Source organism: Rattus norvegicus, chromosome 7, assembly GCF_036323735.1.
Source record: "Rattus norvegicus strain BN/NHsdMcwi chromosome 7, GRCr8, whole genome shotgun sequence".
NCBI classification, from domain to species: Eukaryota; Metazoa; Chordata; class Mammalia; order Rodentia; family Muridae; genus Rattus; species Rattus norvegicus.
The window spans coordinates 55,686,840-55,705,376 of record NC_086025.1 but is presented as its reverse complement, the minus strand read 5'-3'; the positions used below and the strand labels follow the sequence as shown (position 1 = coordinate 55,705,376).

The window sequence follows — 18,537 nt, the reverse complement described above, 5'->3', positions numbered from 1 at the left end:
ACACCACAATGTCTTTCTCAAAGCAGTTTATTCAGGAACCTTTCTTTCTGCATGTAGGCAGCAATCTCTCTTTTCTTTTCTTCTCCTCCCTCCTTCTCTTCCAGCTCCCGAGCATACTCCCTTATATCCTCCCTCAACTCTGCCTCCTCAGTTCAGACTGCATAATCTCAGTTCATAGGTCCATGTCACATGGCCTGATCTTGCACCATGGTGCGCCTGCACAGCTCTCACAATAGACGTGGCTAGTCTCAGGTGTGTGAGGAAGTCAGGTGCTAGTCATGAGACTTAGCTGCAGTCCCTGGTGCCATCTTGGGACTGCCGCCACACCCGCTCCCCACAAAGAATATTAGAAACAGTGACCCTGGGGCTTTGTTTACTGCTTTGCTTGATGACTACCACAGGGTCGATCTCTTGGTTTCTTGTTGCCTTGCTTGATTACTTTGTCTTTGATCTAAGAACTGACCATGGTTTTTGGATGTACCTAGATTGATATAAAAGCAGAATGGGGAAAAATAAACCCGCTTCAGCCTCAGCACTGGGTGGAGTCATGTTATAATGGTGTCTAATAGTCTTTTCCTTTGCAATCCTCACTCCCTTCCCTGAGTCCCTGGTGACTGACTAAGCAGGCTTGGGCACCCTCTCATCAGCTACCTGCAAGGATCCTGACCCTGGCACACGTTGCCATGACTTTCCTTGAAACTTTGGTAGAAATCTCCAGAACTTCGTAACTCTTGCACTCTGCATACCTGCAAAACCAGTGCCGTGTTGTATTGTAATGCCAAGTTGTAGCCCCAGCTTCAGCAGCAGCTGATGAGCTCCTGGACAACGGCTAACATGGCCCCTGGGTGCCTCGGCTGCTGACCCCACATCTCTGGGTGTTCCTGTGCAAGCAAGGTACGGCTGTGAAAGTTATACAAAGGAGTTTTCAATCATGCACCCTTGAGCCTACAATGGACAGAGTTTGGTCAACTCTGGAAATCCCCTCAAAGCGTCTCTCCTGTTGTCCTATTTAAAGTCGCCTGGGTTCCTCTCATCAAGGTTGATCTCTTTAACAGCTGTCCTGTCCTTGTCTACAAACGTCACTCCTGGTCACCATGCGCACTCTTCAAATCATCCACTCTGCTTTTTTACCCAGATTCTTACTAGAAATTCATCCAAAAGTTATGAGCCTCTCACCACTTCCTGAACACTACACTGTCATAACATATCCTCTGCCAAACCCTAGTCCAGTGGTTCCCAATCTTCCTGATGCCTCAGCCCTTTACTACAGTTCCTCATGTTGTGCTCACCCCCAAACATAAAATGATTTTTGTTGCTATTCCGTAACTGTAACCTTGCTACTGTTGTGAATCGTAATGTAAGTATCTGTATTTTCCAATGGTCTCAGGCAACTTCTGTGGAAAGGTTAATCAACTCCCAAGGTATTGAGACCCACAGCTTGAGATCACTGCCCTAGTCTGTTGTCTTTAAGTTCAGACTTACACAAGCTTTGAGATGTGGACAAAACAGACAACTTATTTGCCGGAATGTAACATGTATGGACTTTAGTCTAATTCTTGATAGAGTTCTCATTCCCACTCATAACTTGAACCTGACCTTCCCCACCCGCACTCCTACTGACATCCTTGTGTGTCCAGGTGGGTAGAGGGGCAGGGGAGCATCCTCTGTACAGCAAGGGGGTGGGGGGGCGGGGTGTAGAGCCTCCTCTGTGCTGCACAAAGAAACACTCTAAGAAGGAAAAAGTAATCTGCAAGACAGTTTTGTTTGGGTTTTGTTTTTTCTGCAGGAGGGATATACCATTGACCCAGCAAGCACAGTTAGGCAACTTTTATTCTAAGGCAGGGGTGACTGTCTCTCATCCCAGTGCTGGGAGCTCTTTTTCATAATCGGTCATGAGAGAGAGGGGTGTGATAAGGGAGTCCAGACTTAGGAAAGTCCAGGGCTTAGATAAACATAGGTATATCACAAGACGACAGAGGTTTATGGAATATTGGCCCTTCAGAGGCTAGCTACTTTTGATTTAAAGAAAAAAAAAACTCAACTTGTAGCATTCTGGAACTTCTCCAGCACACACATCACCCAACTCTCCCAAACTCTTCCTGAATTAGTTCCAAAGGCTTTGACATTTGTCAGGCTTCATTATAGCGATGACCCAAGGCCTCTAATAACAATCTTCTGTATTGGTTGATTTTACGTTGCTAAGACAAAATGTCTACGAGAACAACTTGAGGGGGTCGAATTTATTTTGGCTATGGTTTCAGGGAGTTCAGTCCGTTGTGGCCAGCTCCACTGTATCTGGTTCCAAGGTTAAGCTTTATGGTAGCAGAGGCATGAGGCAGCTGCTACTCACATCAGAGTGGACAGAGTAAGGGACAGAGAGGAGCCGAGAACGAGATGCCCTTCCAAATGCTTCTCTTACCCTCTCTCTTCACTAGATCCTTCCTCTTAAACTTCCCAGAACCTTGAAAATAGCACCTGCAGTTGGGACCAGAAAATTCAAAGTATGAGTATAAATGAGTTCATTTTGTTTATACCACTGTTGTATTAATTATTAATTCATTACTCCCAGCGTAGGGTTGCTTCCTGCTTCAATGGTCCAGGTTCCTAATGAAAGACAGACAGACAGACACACACACACACACACACACACACACACACAACACAGCCTTTATATTTTAATAAGCCTTAAGCAGCACAATAGCTGGGCGCTCTAGCCTCCGTGCTGCTAGAATCTACCTCCCACCGATAACTCTGAGTTACTACTTACTAACTTCTATGTTCCATCTTGACTGCCCCAGACCCATTCGTGCAGCCCCCTGGGGAGCTCTCCTTGCTTCTCTACCTAATGGTGGCCTCTGTCTCTCCCCTATCCACACACTCTCCTAAAGCATGACGGATCTCCTTCCTCTCTTCGTCCCAGTCCCAAGCCCAGGAATCCTAAAATCCCACCCCTGTCCGCCTCAGCTATTGGCTGTTGGCATCTGTATTTACCAATAAGAACCAATTGGGGGAGGGGTCTCTTGGATACTCTCCAGCAAACAGGTTTTTGGGGACACAAATTAGCATTAGAATACAAGCAGTTACATACCATGGCAATAGAGAACATCTGTTTTTCAAGCAAAAGCGATAATACCAAAGAAGTCAGTGACTCACCTGAAGGCACAAAGCCAGGGTTAGGACAACTTGGCCTGGACCCACATCTTCCAACTACAAACAGAGGAGCACTGTCATTAATCCATCTCGTCTGTGGTTTATAGAGAGGTACGCTTTACGTATGGTCCAGATTGAGAATAAACCTACCTTTTAAGTAGGAAGTGTTAGACATCTTCGAGTTGTCAGTGTCTATATTCACGGTGGCTTCTCTGACTTTTGGCTATTTTAGCATTTTCAGACCTGATGATATGATTTCATACAAATAGGCCATCCGTGAGAAAGCACACCAGCCACTGAGCCTGCAAAGACAATGGCACATGTGAGTCCATTTTGTTGATACTAGAATAAGTTGGCAAAGTTACCCAAGATGGCTGCTCTTACTTGTCAACTCAACGTCATCTGGAATTAACTAAGACACAAAACATGGAGGGGCATACGTGTGAGGGGTAACTGTTTGCTTAATTTGAAAGGGGAAGATCTACTTCTAATCTGGATCTCTGAAATGGAAAGATACACCTTAAAAAAAACTTTTAATTCTTTGTGAGTTTCACATGGTGCATCCCAGTCCCACTCATCTCCCTGTCCTCTTAGATCTACCCTTTGCTCTTAAAACCTTGCCCCAACATAACACACACACACACACACACACACACACACACACACACGCACACATGCACGTGCACACACACAGACACACACATATACAAACGCACATATTCACAGGCACACACGCACACACGCGCGCACACACACACACACACACACACTCAGGCACACACACAGCCTAGAACAACATCTCACTGGGGAAGCTATAGAATGTTACAGTGTATCTCTCTGTCCATGAAGCTGTAGAATGTTACAGTGTATCTCTCTGTCCATGAAGCTGTAGAATGTTACAGTGTATCTCTCTGTCCATGAAGCTGTAGAATGTTACAGTGTATCTCTCTGTCCCTACATCTTCAGTAGCCAATGAATGCTCATTGCAATGAGTCATTCCTCTGGTGTGAGATCTCTGGCTTCTGTGACACCATCAATATTGGATCCTCACCAGGACTCCTCCCAGTTACCCTGTTGTCATCCTGTGTTGTGGAGGTCCTGACACTTTGGTTCAGCAAGGCTGGCCCTTTTATGAATCCCAACTGTTCAGAGGTGATATAGATTTTAGGGTGGGCCAACTTAGAGCCCTGGATATGGTCCTGAGTGGTAGCTGAGCTGGTCAGCCTGCAGGCTCTCCCTAATTCACACCACCAGGGACAGTTCTCAGCACTGCTCTGGCTAGACGACCCACTGCCACCACTGGCAGAAGGCGGGATCAGCTCTCCTGCTCTTATGCCTTCCGGATGGTTCACTCGCACCCATGCCTCCAGAGGCAGCTCCACTGTGCTGCCCAGTCAAGGTACTCTCCTATGTGCTGCAGCTGTAAGGGGCTGGGCCAGCTCTCCCTGCTCTCACACCCTCAGAGCTGGCTCACCTGTGCCTTCGCCCTCAGGGCCAGACCCTTGTTGCCCACACAAAGTGGAGGACTCACTCTCCCACATGCTATAGTCAATGAGGGGGCAGCATTAAGTTCACACTCTCATGCTTTTTGGGCCAGCAAGTGGCGAGGGGGGAAGGTTGAAGAACATCACAAATGCACACATGCACCATGCACGCAAGCACACACACACACACAGAGAGAGAGAGAGAGAGAGAGAGAGAGAGAGAGAGAGAGAGAGAGAGAGAACTTACACGCCACCTTATGGCAGATGAGTGGCATAGCCAGCTCTCCCTTCGCCCTCACCTGTTTACCCTCTACTAAGGTCAGTTCTACTGTACTCCTCAGGCATGGTACAAGGCTGCCACTGGTGAGAGGTGGGGCCAGCGAGGGGCGGGCACAGCCCCTGGATATCCACGTGGTCCTCATGGCTGCCCCCACCAGGGATGTGCGCATGTTCTCTAGTGGTAATATGAGTCACAGACATCAACACTGACCCTGCCATTGCAAAACCACAGACCCAGACTTGGCCTTCAGCAGCATCTGGGACTGAGACTTCCCCATGGCACCAGATGGGTGGTGGGGCTGGAAACTCACAGCAGGCTGCTTCTCTCCACACTTGAGTCTCCAGTTCCACCTCTCTCCATAATGCTCTGGATGCTCCATTGTTTTCTCTTCCCTCTGTCCACCACATACTTGCCCACTGTGGTGGCTCCAGGGGCCACATAGCTGGTAGGCCCCTGGGTGACATCCCCCATCTACTCTGTGCGGTGTGGTGGAAAGTAAATGTCTACGGCCTGCCAGTACCCTACACAGGAGGGCAGGTCTGTGTGGCGCATGGCAGTCCATAGGTCTCTGTCTGTCTCCCTCCTCCCTGACTGCGCTATGTGGTGATAGCTAGGGTTCTGTGTGTGTCTACAGCTGGCCTCTGAGGTGGGGTGGCAGGGTTGTGAGCCTTGCATGATGTAATACAGTTATCTGCCCATCTTCCTCCTTCTGAGCTGCACTGTCTGGATTTGATTTGATTTGATTTTTATAGAAACAAATCAGCTTTGGACACCAAGCCAGGAATCAAGCTAGGATAAACAAAGGACACCCATCTGCCCTGTTCCTGCCTGATGTAAGAACACTACAACCAACAAGGTATCTCTCTGTCCATTGCCCTGGAGGGGAAGATACACCTTTAATCCAGATCTTTTGAGACAGGAGGACCCATCTCTCATCTCTTCTCCTAGAAGCCTATTAAGGAGATGGTTGAAGGAAGCTTTTGCTCTTTGCCTGCTTGCTCTCACCTTGCTGGCAAGTTCATCCCTTCACTGGTTTGGCAGCCTGCTTCTCTGGTACTCCAGCCTTGTGGGGTGAACAAATTACTGGATTCTTGGCTCATCCGTATCCTGACAGGTGTGAAGGGAGATGGAAAAACTTGACTTTGTAGACGAAGCCATCCACTACGCCACCACGCAGAACGGAAGGAGAATAGGGACATTTCACAAGGGAGATCTTTTAATCTTCAGAAATCGTTTCCACCTTTCAAAAGATCGGCTCACCTCCAACCTTCAAGTCCCTTTCTGTTGACAATTGCCGTCTTGTCGGGACCTCCTCAGCAGCGAGCTTTAGTCTGTCTGTAACTTGTGCAGAGAGCGTCCAAGTATTATAGCTCCTGTCACGCAGGGTCTTGCATAGCCTGTGGTGGAATTAAACCTAACTGAAATTGCCAAAGTCTTTACACAGGCAAATGACAACAAGATCCACAAAATCCGTAAGCTATCATCATGTGGAAAAAGAGCACGTGCTGCCATAGCACGGGGGAGTGTCACAGGGGAGAAGCGGCTCACAATGCACCTCGCAGCACGCACACATCACAAATAAACAGCACCCAGGCTCTCACAGCACATGGACCTCACAAAGGAACAGAGACTACCTGTAAGGGCACGTCTTTCGGCTGATGCCCTGTGGCAGTGAGATGAAACTGCATGGGCTCCTAAGGGAAGCGGTAAGGTTTACAGAATGATCGTCATGGTTGATAAGGAAAGGACTGTGGCTGACATAGACATATATGGTCACTCTGAAAAGCTTTGGTATTTGCAACAAGGAAAGGGGAGAGAGAAAGGAGAGCCAAGCAGGTAAGAAGTAGCCAAACGCCATGCTGGGATAGGGCGGGGATAAATGGAGATTAGCAAGTGTTCCCAAGAATCAGCAGTGAGAAAAAAAGCCACCAAGTGGAGGACTGAGAGCACTCCTGGGTCAGTGGAGAGAAGGCACTTCTTAGCTTCCCTTAAGAGACAGTGCATTGATTTGCATCTCCCTTATGACTAAAGATGTTGAACATTTCTTTAGGTGTTTCTCAGCCATTCGGCATTCCTCAGCTGTGAATTCTTTGTTTAGCTCTGAACCCCATTTTTAATAGGGTTATTTGTCTCCCTGCGGTCTAACTTCTTGAGTTCTTTGTATATTTTGGATATAAGCCCTCTATCAGTTGTAGGATTGGTAAAGATCTTTTCCCAATCTGTTGGTTGCCGTTTTGTCCTAACCACAGTGTCCTTTGCCTTACAGAAGCTTTGCAGTTTTATGAGATCCCATTTGTCGATTCTTGATCTTAGAGCATAAGCCATTGGTGTTTTGTTCAGGAAATTTTCTCCAGTGCCCATGTATTTGAGTTGCTTCCAGTTTTTCTTCTATTAGTTTGAGTGTATCTCGTTTGATGTGGAGGTCCTTGATCCACTTGGACTTAAGCTTTGTACAGGGTGATAAGCATGGATCGATCTGCATTCTTCTACACGTTGACCTCCAGTTGAACCAGCACCATTTGCTGAAAATGCTATCTTTTTTCCATTGGACGGTTTTGGCTCCTTTGTCAAAAATCAAGTGACCATAGATGTGTGGGTTCATTTCTGGGTCTTCAATTCTATTCCATTGGTCTATCTGTCTGTCTCTGTACCAATACCATGCAGTTTTTATCACTATTGCTCTGTAATACTGCTTGAGTTCAGGGATAGTGATTCCGCCTGAAGTCCTTTTATTGTTGAGGATAGTTTTAGCTATCCTGGGTTTTTTGTTATTCCAGATGAATTTGCAAATTGTTCTGTCTAACTCTTTGAAGAATTGGATTGGTATTTTGATAGGGATTGCATTGAATCTGTAGATCACTTTTGGTAAAATGGCCATTTTTACTATATTAATCCTGTCAATCCATGAGCATGGGAGATCTTTCCATCTTCTGAGGTCTTCTTTAATTTCTTTCTTCAGAGTCTTGAAGTTCTTATTGTACAGATCTTTTACTTGCTTGGTTAAAGTCACACCGAGGTACTGGCTAAGATCAAAAACTCAGGTGACAGCAGATGCTGGCGAGGATGTGGAGAAAGAGGAACACTCCTCCATTGTTGGTGGGATTGCAGACTGGTACAACCATTCTGGAAATCAGTCTGGAGATTCCTCAGAAAATTGGACATTGAACTACCTGAGGGCCCAGCTATACCTCTCTTGGGCATATAACCAAAAGATGCCCTAACATACAGCAAAGACACGTGCTCCACTATGTTCATAGCAGCCTTATTGATAATAGCCAGAAGCTGGAAAGAACCCAGATGCCCTTCAACAGAGGAATGGATACAGAAAATGTGGTACATCTACACAATGGAATATTACTCAGCTATCAAAAACAATGACTTTATGAAATTCATAGGCAAATGGATGGAACTGGAAAATATCATCCTGAGTGAGGTAACCCAATCACAGAAAAATACACATGGTATGCACTCATTGATAAGTGGCTATTAGCCCAAATGCTTGAATTACCCTAGATGCACAGAACACATGAAACTCAAGACGGATGATCAAAATGCGAATGCTTCACTCCTTCTTTAAAAGAGGAACAAGAATACCCTTAGCAGGGAATAGGGAGGCAAAGATTAAAACAGAGGCAGAAGGAACATCCATTCAGAGCCTGCCCCACATGTGGCCCATACATATACAGCCACCCAATTAGACAAGATGGATGAAGCAAAGAAGTTCAGGCAGACGGGAGCCGGATGTAGATCTCTCCTGAGAGACACAGCCAGAATACAGCAAATGCCAGAATACATAGGAGAATGCCAGCAGCAAACCACTGAACTGAGAACAGGACCCCTGTTGAAGGAATCAGAGAAAGGACTGGAAGAGCTTGAAGGGGCTCGAGACCCCATATGAACAACAATGCCAACCAACCAGAGCTTCCAGGGACTAAGCCACTACCCAAAGACTATACATGGACTGACCCTGAGCTCCCACCTCATAGATAGCAATGAACAGCCTAGTAAGAGCACCAGTGGAAGGGGAAGCCCTTGGTCCTGCTAAGACTGAACCCCCAGTGAACGTGATTGTTGAGAGGAGGGCGGTAATGGGGAGAGGATGGGGAGGGGAACACACATATAGAAGGGGAGGGGGAAGGGTTAGGGGGATGTTGGCCCAGAAACCAGGAAAGGGAATAACATTCGAAATGTAAATAAGAAATACTCAAGTTAATAAAGAAAAAAAAGGAAAAAAAAGAGAGAGAGAGAGAGAGAGAGTGCATGTTGACCTGTGTGTCTCTACTTCCCAGCATAGAGCCTTACTGAAGCAACAGAGGGAAACTTGAAAAACTACTTAACCATGAGGTTGTAGCACACACCTTTAATTCCAGCCCTTCAGTGACAGAGAGAGGCAGGCAGATCACTGTGAGTTCAAGACCTGCCTGGTCTGCCGAGCCAGTTCCAGGAGAGCCAAGGCTACACAAGTGAAACCTTGTCACAAGAACAAACAGACAAAGAAAAAACAACAACAGAAATATACTAGTGCTTGATTTTAGCAATGACTATACTACCATTTCTATTTTGTTTAATTGCAAGTTGAAAGTTTTCACACAGCTCCAATATTTTAATGACTGGCTGCAATTATCTGTTAATGATCTTATCCAGGTTCCCAAACTTCAGCAGAAATAAGTTGGGGGACAGGGGGCATAAAGGAGACAGGTACACCAGACAGAGACTCTGTGGAAGTCATGATACAGTCAAATTGGGCAATGGAAAGGAGTTTACTTTTGTTGTTACGTTGTAGGAAAAGTTAAGGGAAAGCAGGAAGAAATTTTGCAGTTCTGCAGAGCTCACATTAGTTCAAAGCCCACTGGGGACAGGTTGAGAGCAGTTACCAGAACAACGGCACAAAGAGTGATGGAAAGACTGGCTGAGGGAGCTTTGGCTTTTCAGAGAAATGCACTGCTGATGTGAACAGCAACCCAGCAAGGGCTTCAGGGACTCAGTGCTTTGACCTCGTTCTCACTCTTCAGCCTCCTGCTAACCTAGTCCATAAACCAAAAACAAGCAAAATCAGGAGAGTGAGCATGTCAGAAAGGCAGTTGGTTTCAGTCACACTGAACACAAAGTGATATGGGAAAGAAAGGGCAGGAGCTAGAGAAACCAAACAGCCTAATTCCTCTTCCTCCTACACAGCACCCAGTCTTATCTCTGAAAGGAAAATAGAAAAAGTGTCTGTGCCAACACAGAACACTCATGGAATTGCATCAGCTACCATAGTCTTACACGTGTCAATGTGGTCAGATTTCTACATAAAAATAAAATACTATCCACTGTACTGGGTAGATGGGAAAAGCATCTAATTTTTAGCTAATTAATAGAATAGAAAGTTTCTATCATTCTTTTTCTTATAGCAGCTGTTCTTAAGACCTAGGGTAAAATTCTTAGGTTGTAAGATTTCTTGGCAAAGATGACAGTTTAACATTTTTTCTCTACAAGACTTTATGAATGAAAAACATTCAAGTAGCATAGCATATGTTTTATACCTAAGATACAGAGGAAAGAGCATTGGAAATGACAAAAAGAGGTCACAGGACAGCTAAAACACATGGAGAAATGGACAGGCCCTGCAGAGTAAAGGAAACATCAGCCCACGACCCCAACCTGGCTCTTTGAAGAAGGAGAAGACACAGCCAAGACCACAAGGTAGACCAGTAATCCCTGATGAGACCAGATTGTCAGTCCTGGCCATAGGACAAGTATTCTGTTCTCACAAGCCTTTAGCCCAGTAAGGGAATTTTATGACAGTAACTCCTGCATAACAGGCCAGCCTTAAAGGAGGCAGCCATTTTGTTCTTCTGATATCTCAGAGCACTATTGCCAGAAACTATCTTAATGACTGGCATGTGGCCAGCAAGGTAGAGAGAAACATGGTTGAAGCAGACAAGATAGACAGGGGTGAAACACAATCAGGGTGATGGAGGACCATGATATGAGCCATGGATTTCATTCTTCATGCAATGCCAAACCATCCACAACAAGAGAACCACCCAAGCTGATGTTCTGTTTTCTAATTTATGTGGCTATAAGAGAGAAAACTAATAGTTGGAGAGAACATTTTTGAAGTATTAGGGTACTTTGTTAGAGAGATCATCACAACTCAGGAAAGAGTTAGCCATTTGAGCAATGAGAAGATCCAGCCAGTATTTTGCCCAAATCAGTGTCTTGGAACTCACTTGGAAGAGGAAGGCAAGCATCTTCAGCAACATCTGTCTTAGTAACTGTTCTACTGTGACAAGACTCCATGACCAAGGCAACTTATAAAAGAAAGCATTTAATCAGAGGCCTGCTTACAGTTTCAGGAGCTTAGTCTCCATCATGGAGAGGAGTCTGGTGGGAGGCACACAGGCCCGCATGGTGCTGACATGCTGATATCTTGTAAGGTGTCAGCAGTAGAGCTGACTACTTATATCTTATAAGAAGATTGGAGGCAGCAAAAGCAAGGCTGGGCATGATGTGAGTTTTTAAAACCTCAAAGGCCTCCCCACCCCATGACACAACTCCTCTAAGACCCTATCCTCAAAACAGTTCTGCCGACTAGGGAACCAAGCTTCTAAATTCACCAGGCTGTGGCTATAATTCTCATTCAAGCCACAGTTTCAGTTTATCAAAAAATGATGACAAGTCAATAGTGCTTAAAGCTGTTTCCTGCTGCAGCTCTCCGCGTGTGCAGAGCAAGCACAGAAGCATTAACTTCTGCTGTCCATGAGGAAGGGACAGTTCACACACATACCCACTGCTCACCCCCCTCCATGTTTGGGAGGCTGGCAAAGGCAACCACTGGCTAGTGACCTGAGGGATAGCTTTGTGGCACCAGATCATAGAAGAAAACACTTGAGACAGTCACTAACTTTGTCTATCTAGTGACTTTGACCTTCTATGACAAGACATACGCAATCAATAATTTCCCTTCTCCCTAGTGTCTTTTCTATACTAGTATCATGTCTCCTAATCTAACTTTTTTTTGTTTTTTTTTCCCCTGTGTTCCTTAGTACCACAGTATGAATTTTGAAAATACAGTTTTCTCTTTGTGTGTTTCATAATATATTTCCCGTTTTCTGGTACAAAAGCCTTGTATAAATGATATTTCCACTTGCCAGAAAGACTTGTCCACACAAACACAGTGCATTACTTTCTTCTCAGGGACTGAGGAATGCCCTCCTTAGAAATGAAGCAGTTCACTTTCCACAAGCCAGGCTACATGTATCTCTCCTTCAACATCACTTCTCTGTTTTATCCATAAACAGCTAATAGTGTAAGTGGAACATAGCCAACATTTTTTTCCCTTTTGGAATTGCATCCTGAATCAGAGCCTTCAAATCAGATAAACTTGTTCCAACAAGAGTCAGCTATGTCACAAAACATTTCCTCATATCTCTGATTCCTTCCATAAAATAGATTATGGTGTATGTGTGTGTGTGTGTGTGTGTAAGTGTGTGTATGTGTGAGTATACATGTGTGTACCTGGGTGCATGAGTCTGTGTGTGTACTGTGTGTGCATGTGTATGTTTGTGTGCATGTGTATCTTTGTGTGTGCATATGTGTGCCTGTGTGTGTGTGTGTGTGTGTGTGTGTGTGTGTGTGTGTGCTAGCTTTATAGTGCTACAACAACTATCAGCAGAATCATCTTACAAGGGAATAAAGTCTATTCCTATCATAGTGTCAGAGATTTCAGTTCGTGGCCAACTGGGTCAACTATATCTGGGCTTGTAGCCAGGCTACCTGTCATAGTGTGTAAGTACATGATTGATTGAACAGTCACTTACCTCATGCCCAAGATGCAAAAGCAAGAAGAAGTAGAAGGGACTTCCATCCAATTATCTCCTTCAAGGGTATACCCACTTGCCATGAAAAGCCCCAACCAGGTAGAAAGGCCTACCACCTCTCAGTAGCCATTGTCCTGAGAACTAAGTCTTTAATGTGTGTTTTTCAAGGCTAGGAAGATAGTTCAGAGGGAAGAGTATTTAGCTCTGAGTTTAATTCCCCAGCACCCATGTTTTAAAAAAAAAATGAATGCAGCCACACAAGGCTGTAAGCTCCACGATGTAGGGACAAAAACCAAAGAATTAGTAGAGTTTGTGGCCAGCCTAGTTACAGAGCCAGTGACAGAGCCTGTCTTAAATAATAAGGCAGAGAGTAATGGAACAGGACACCTTATGTCCATCTCTGGCTGTCCCATGCATGAACACACACACACACACACACACACACACACACACACACACACACACAGAGGCCTCTGGGAACAAACTTTAATAGTATAATACCATAGCTACCTAATTTTTTATGGGTCAAGCACAAAGATGATTGGATAACGATGATGATACTATCATTGATGTTAAAGGGAGAAAAATTACAAGACAGAAGATTTATAATATTCATGTGTTTATTGAAGCCCAAGATATCTTGTTTCCATAGTTATTGTTATAAATATTATTTGCCTTATATTCAAATATCAATATTAGATAATGTTTCTATAAATAAATCCATATTAATATACTGACATAAATAAAATGTATACTTATAATAAATAAACTTACATATATAAAATATTGGTTATGGAAGGGAAGTTACATAGGCTTTTTTCTAAAGGAATGAGAAGGTAATCTCCTTTGTGGAAATAAACAATTTTTTAAAATTACATTATTTTTCTATTGTATCATCAGTGACAGTAAAATATTGCCAATAAATCTTTGTGGCTAGCAAGTCTACCTCTGGTGCCATGGACAGCATGACATTGATTTTCTTTTTCAACTGAAACAGGTTTCATGTGAAGTCTTCTAATGATGGTGGAGTTTAGCTTCTCATTTTCCCTTAGTAAAAAAGTCCATTCAGGAATATTATTATTCTTTCAACAGGCAGAAAGGTAAGGTTGCTCATTTTCTAGCTTCTCTTTCTCAGACGCAAGCGTTTCTCAGGGACATAAACAGCAGATCCAGTTCCCCGATCGCTTTAATCTCTCCACTCTCTCCAAGCTGTGAAAATAAGAACACAAACTGATTTGAGCATATGTGTCACTTTCTAAGGAAGTACTAGCTGGAAAGAGACAACACCATTCGCTTGCTGAGCACCAAAACCAAGTATCAGCCTTCTCTTAAAAATTAATAATCAACATAATGATTTTTAGTATGAACACAATATGGTTTGCCAAAGACCTTAAAAGCATGCCTTTCTGACCTAAGGACACCATACCCATCTATATTACTTGCATTTCACGACCAGGGAGCTGCTGATGGGACTATTAATTCGCCTTGTTGAACCTTGCACTATGTATACATAGATCAATTATCGCACTGTATCCCATAAACTACACAGTCATTTGTCAATTAAAAGTAAATTTTAGTGGGGGTTGGAAAAAGGGTTTGCTCAACTCCTAACCATGCTAAGCAGCAGGAAGCCATCTAGAGACCTGGAGATGTTAAGTGCTAGAGCTCGACCTGACATGTAGCCCTCCACCTGACCATGATCAACTATTGGCGAGCATTCAACTCAAAATCCTTGACTCAAAGACACACATATGTACACATAGGATAGGAATCATAACATCCCTTCGTTCCTCTTCCATTAAGGTAAAAATGGTGAAGCTCTCAACCTCAATGGAGAAACAAAAACCCAAATTCAAACAGCAAAGCACGTGTCCGCCATCCACCTAATCTACTACCCTTGTTCTAGATTGCTCCAAGAAAAATCCTCTCAGGGAGGATTTGCAGCTTTTCAAATCCTCTACATTCTGTTCTCTTTTCCCTTGCAGCCCTCCTCTCACCTGTGGCCTTCCCAGACTTTCTCTGTTAGGATGCCCACGCATGCTATTTTGTATCTTAAAGACTACCAAACCTTTGAAACTTTGTAGCTAATCTCATTCTCTCCTCCATTCTCCTCCATGAGCCCGACCTCTGCTATCCAGAGCTCTGACTAGTTTCCCCTGCCTATCAGATTTCTCTGCATAACATTCCTTCCCCTGTTGGTGCTTTTTCTAGAGCCTAAACACTCTTCCCATGGGGCAGCATGGTGTAAAAGTAGAGGTCGATTGAAAGTAGAGTATAGGCTTTTAAGAAAAAAAGTTTTCCTACAGAGCTCACATCTCATGATGTGAGATCTTTCTCACTCATGCTTCACCTTTCCGAAAACAAAGTAAATGAATAATAAGCTTTCGTGTAAGCATTCGGAAGTCTGTGCCTCTGGCGTGCTGACATCCAAGCCCATGTGTCGAGCTAACAAAACTTCTAAAAAGAACTGGCAGAGCACTGAAAAGCTTCAAAGCCATGAACATTGAAATAAAAACAGTCATGTTTATCAGACTACGCACAAGAAGAAGAGAATATTTAGGTTTGATGGAAGAAGGAGATAAAGAATAAAGATAGATATATTACTGATAACTGCATCAACTGGAGCCTTTTTGTTTCTGAGTACTTAAGCACACCCACTTGCAAAGAGCATCACTTTCACTGCTGTCAATCATGCCCCTGGCTTTAGGGTGAGTCTGTCTTGCTGACCTTGCCCTCCTGCTAATGTTCTCCTCCCCAAAGAGGGCACACAACAATGTCGTTTGCTGTGAAGTCCTACAATAGCTTGCAGTGGGTAAGTGCTCACTAGTGGCTTGATCAGGGTGTGAAGGAAAAAAACTAAGAAATGAATGTAAAAAGTAAGGAAAAGATTTCCACCTCCTACTTCCATTACACTGCAATGAACCCATGACTGATATTTTTACTCTATTGAAACCAGGTCAAGTAAACTGGGAGGTTATCCACTCTTGCTTTTAATCCTAAATAGGTAGCTATTAGGCACTATATTTTAATTAGGATGATAGTTATGAATACCAGTGATTCTAAACATTCATCCTACATGCAAATCAAGGTCTTCTGTTGCTGTTCTGGGTGGGTTTTGCTACATTTCAGAGCATCAGTTTACTGAGCTCAAAAATCACATCAAGTAAGTTTGTGTCCAGCTTTCTAGTTTTCAATGTGTGATTCTTCAGAGTATATGAGTCGGTGGGAACTGGCTTTCCCAAATAATTAGTCAAACTAAAATAATTCCACGTGACTTCTGAGTAAGTGCCAAGCTAGGGCTCAGGAGCACTGCCTTCCAGCATTGGCTCTGCCACAAGCTGTCCTCAGCACATGCTCATGGGACTGGCTGAGCAAAGTTTTCCCCTAACTCTAGAATTTATGACTTACAAGTTTAGAAACAGATTGAAAGATCTATAGACCCAGCTAGACTCACAGGCAGCTAAGCAAATAAAGGACCAGACAGACAAATCGTGTAAAATGTTACAAAGTAAGAGAAGGGGCTGGGAAGCAGAGAAACAAACATTCCACCCCCACTTCTATTAAATGGTTGGCATTGTTCCTTGTCAATAGTACCTTTTGCACTGTTTCCTTCAGCTGTCTTACGTTCTTCTGGATGTTCTGGTCATCACCGCTGATGTGCTGCAAAATAAAAAGCAGACTCACTAACAGAATCTTGTCCCGTTTGAGGCCCAACCTCAGAGCATCTGAAGCACGTGACCATTCACCTGGAATAGAGGCGTTCAGTCATTTTTGCCCACAGTGACCTAGATTTCACGGTGACCTAGATTCTGTGAGCTCTTTCGTTCTCTGGGACACTGAAATCCAGGTCCCTCCCTTACCAAAGAGCTGTCCTCATCTTTGGGGAATCCTACTGAGGTTTCCACCAGTAGCAAGAACGGTAGAAACGAAACCTGAGCTGAACCTCATCAACGGTGGGAGTGTAGCACAAGAGAGGAACATAAGGCTTCTCGTGTGAAAATGCCTGGTCTCCCTCAGTTTTCCCGCTCCTCATCAATATGTTTCATAGTTTGGGGTGTCTGGAGGCATCAAACGCCCATGCTGATTTTTCTTAACCTCCCAGTACATTGAAAAGGAGTGAGCTTTGCACACCTCCCAAGCATAAGGCCTTTCCATCTCCCTGTCCCCCTTCAACATTTGCTCTGTGCCACCCCCTCCCCACGAGTACTTGCGCTCATGAATCTGTTTCTATAGCTAGGCCTTTTTTCTTACAGCTCCCCACATCCTTCTCATCATACGGAACTCGAGTTGCTTTCTTTTCACGGGTAAAACAAATAAGGCTTCGCTTGTACAAAGCCAAAGCATCACTCAACTGAAGCCAAAGTGATCGCTTTGTGGCCTATTTCAAGTGGCCTCTGATGGTGGTGTTGCTGAGTCCCTCCTCGCTCTAGTGAGAGAGAGAGAGAGAGAGAGAGAGAGAGAGAGAGAGAGAGAGAGAAACAGATACAGAGAGAGAGAGACAGAGAGAGACAGATACAGAGAGAGAGACAGATACAGAGAGAGAGAGAGAGAAAGAGAGAGAGAGAGAAAGAGAGAGAGAGAGAGAGAGAGAGAGAGAGAGAGAGAGAGAGAGAGACCACACAGGTTCTAACTGGACTAGGAGAGGAAGAAAGGCGAGCATAGAGTCAAGAGAAAGACTTACACAGGGGCTGAGGTGACTGCTGAGCTTGGTCAGGAAAGGCACCACCTCCTGCATGTAAGGCTGGAATCTGTCTGACTGGGGGAGCAGAACATCTTCAAGGGTGAAGTTGAGCACCTGCTTCATCAAGTAGCATTGATCCTTGGCCTGCAGGTTGACAAGAAACCACAGGAGTCATATTACAAAACAGCCCAGAGGAGCCAGCAGCTACCACAGATAACCCTCAGTGGATATGCTCCGTGCTCATCACGGCAAGAACTTACTTTGACTCCTCGGAACAGTTCCTCCCCGATGAGCCTGACATCTGTGTTGTTATCTGCAAGGCTGGCCTGGAAGAAAGAAGACCCTAAGTACTTGGATAATGTGGAGGTGGAAGAAAAGCTTGTAAGTAGAGATGTATGTCCCCAGTGGGTCTCATGAGCAGCCATTGAGAGTGTGAGTTCAGAAGAGTACGGAGAGAGGACAAGTATTGCAGTAATGGGTGGTTCTAAATGCTCCTCTGTAGATAAAATTCAGTGTATGCATCCTAACGGCTAAAATAGAAAAAGGTCCTGAGACCTTGAAATAGAAAAAGATCTGCTCCTTAAAGAGTCTCTAAAGAGACATGGAGAAAACAAAGGTGGGGACCTATGGAGATACAGTGCCCCTAAAGATCTTGTAAGTGCTTGCAAGAAAATGCCAAGGCCTACTTGGATCCCAAGTAGTATGGAGAGAAAGAGAGATGCAGGTATACCTCCTTGGCCAGCATAAAGGTGCGGTTGACGATGTATGGCTGCTGGAAGTTGGCTGCCTCAAGTTTGCATTGGGAGTTGATGGGCAGAGCATCTGCCTTCTGAGCCCACAGAGCAACGAGAAGCAGGCAGCTGGCGGCCAAAGTCCCCATAAGGGAAAAGCTCATAGATTTCCTCAGGACAGACATCACGGATGGCACAAGTGTGAACAACTGATAACTGGGAGGAGAACCTGTTAGCAAGAGAGCAAGAGGCGAAAACATCAGGGAAACACGGTCATCAGGTAGCTTGACCCCAAGCAGATCAATTCTCTGTCCCAGTCTGAGTGCTTACCTGTTCAGGTGTCTGCTTGTGATAGGAGAGGCAGGAGTTGCTGCTTTTATAGCCATCGGGACACCAGGGTTTTTTG

The 18,537-nt window shown here is 44.6% G+C and overlaps 1 protein-coding gene across 1 annotated transcript; it reads right to left on the bottom strand.

The window, feature by feature from the left end:
• Positions 1-13,850: 13,850 nt before the first annotated feature.
• On the bottom strand, positions 13,851-18,316 carry Il22 (interleukin 22). Its single transcript, NM_001191988.1, has 5 exons — positions 18,131-18,316; positions 17,661-17,726; positions 17,401-17,544; positions 16,314-16,379; positions 13,851-13,928 (listed from the first exon to the last, which is right to left on the bottom strand). The coding sequence occupies exons 1-5, from the start codon at positions 18,314-18,316 to the stop codon at positions 13,851-13,853; spliced, it is 540 nt and encodes a 179-aa protein (NP_001178917.1).
• Between the last annotated feature and the right edge of the window lie 221 nt (positions 18,317-18,537).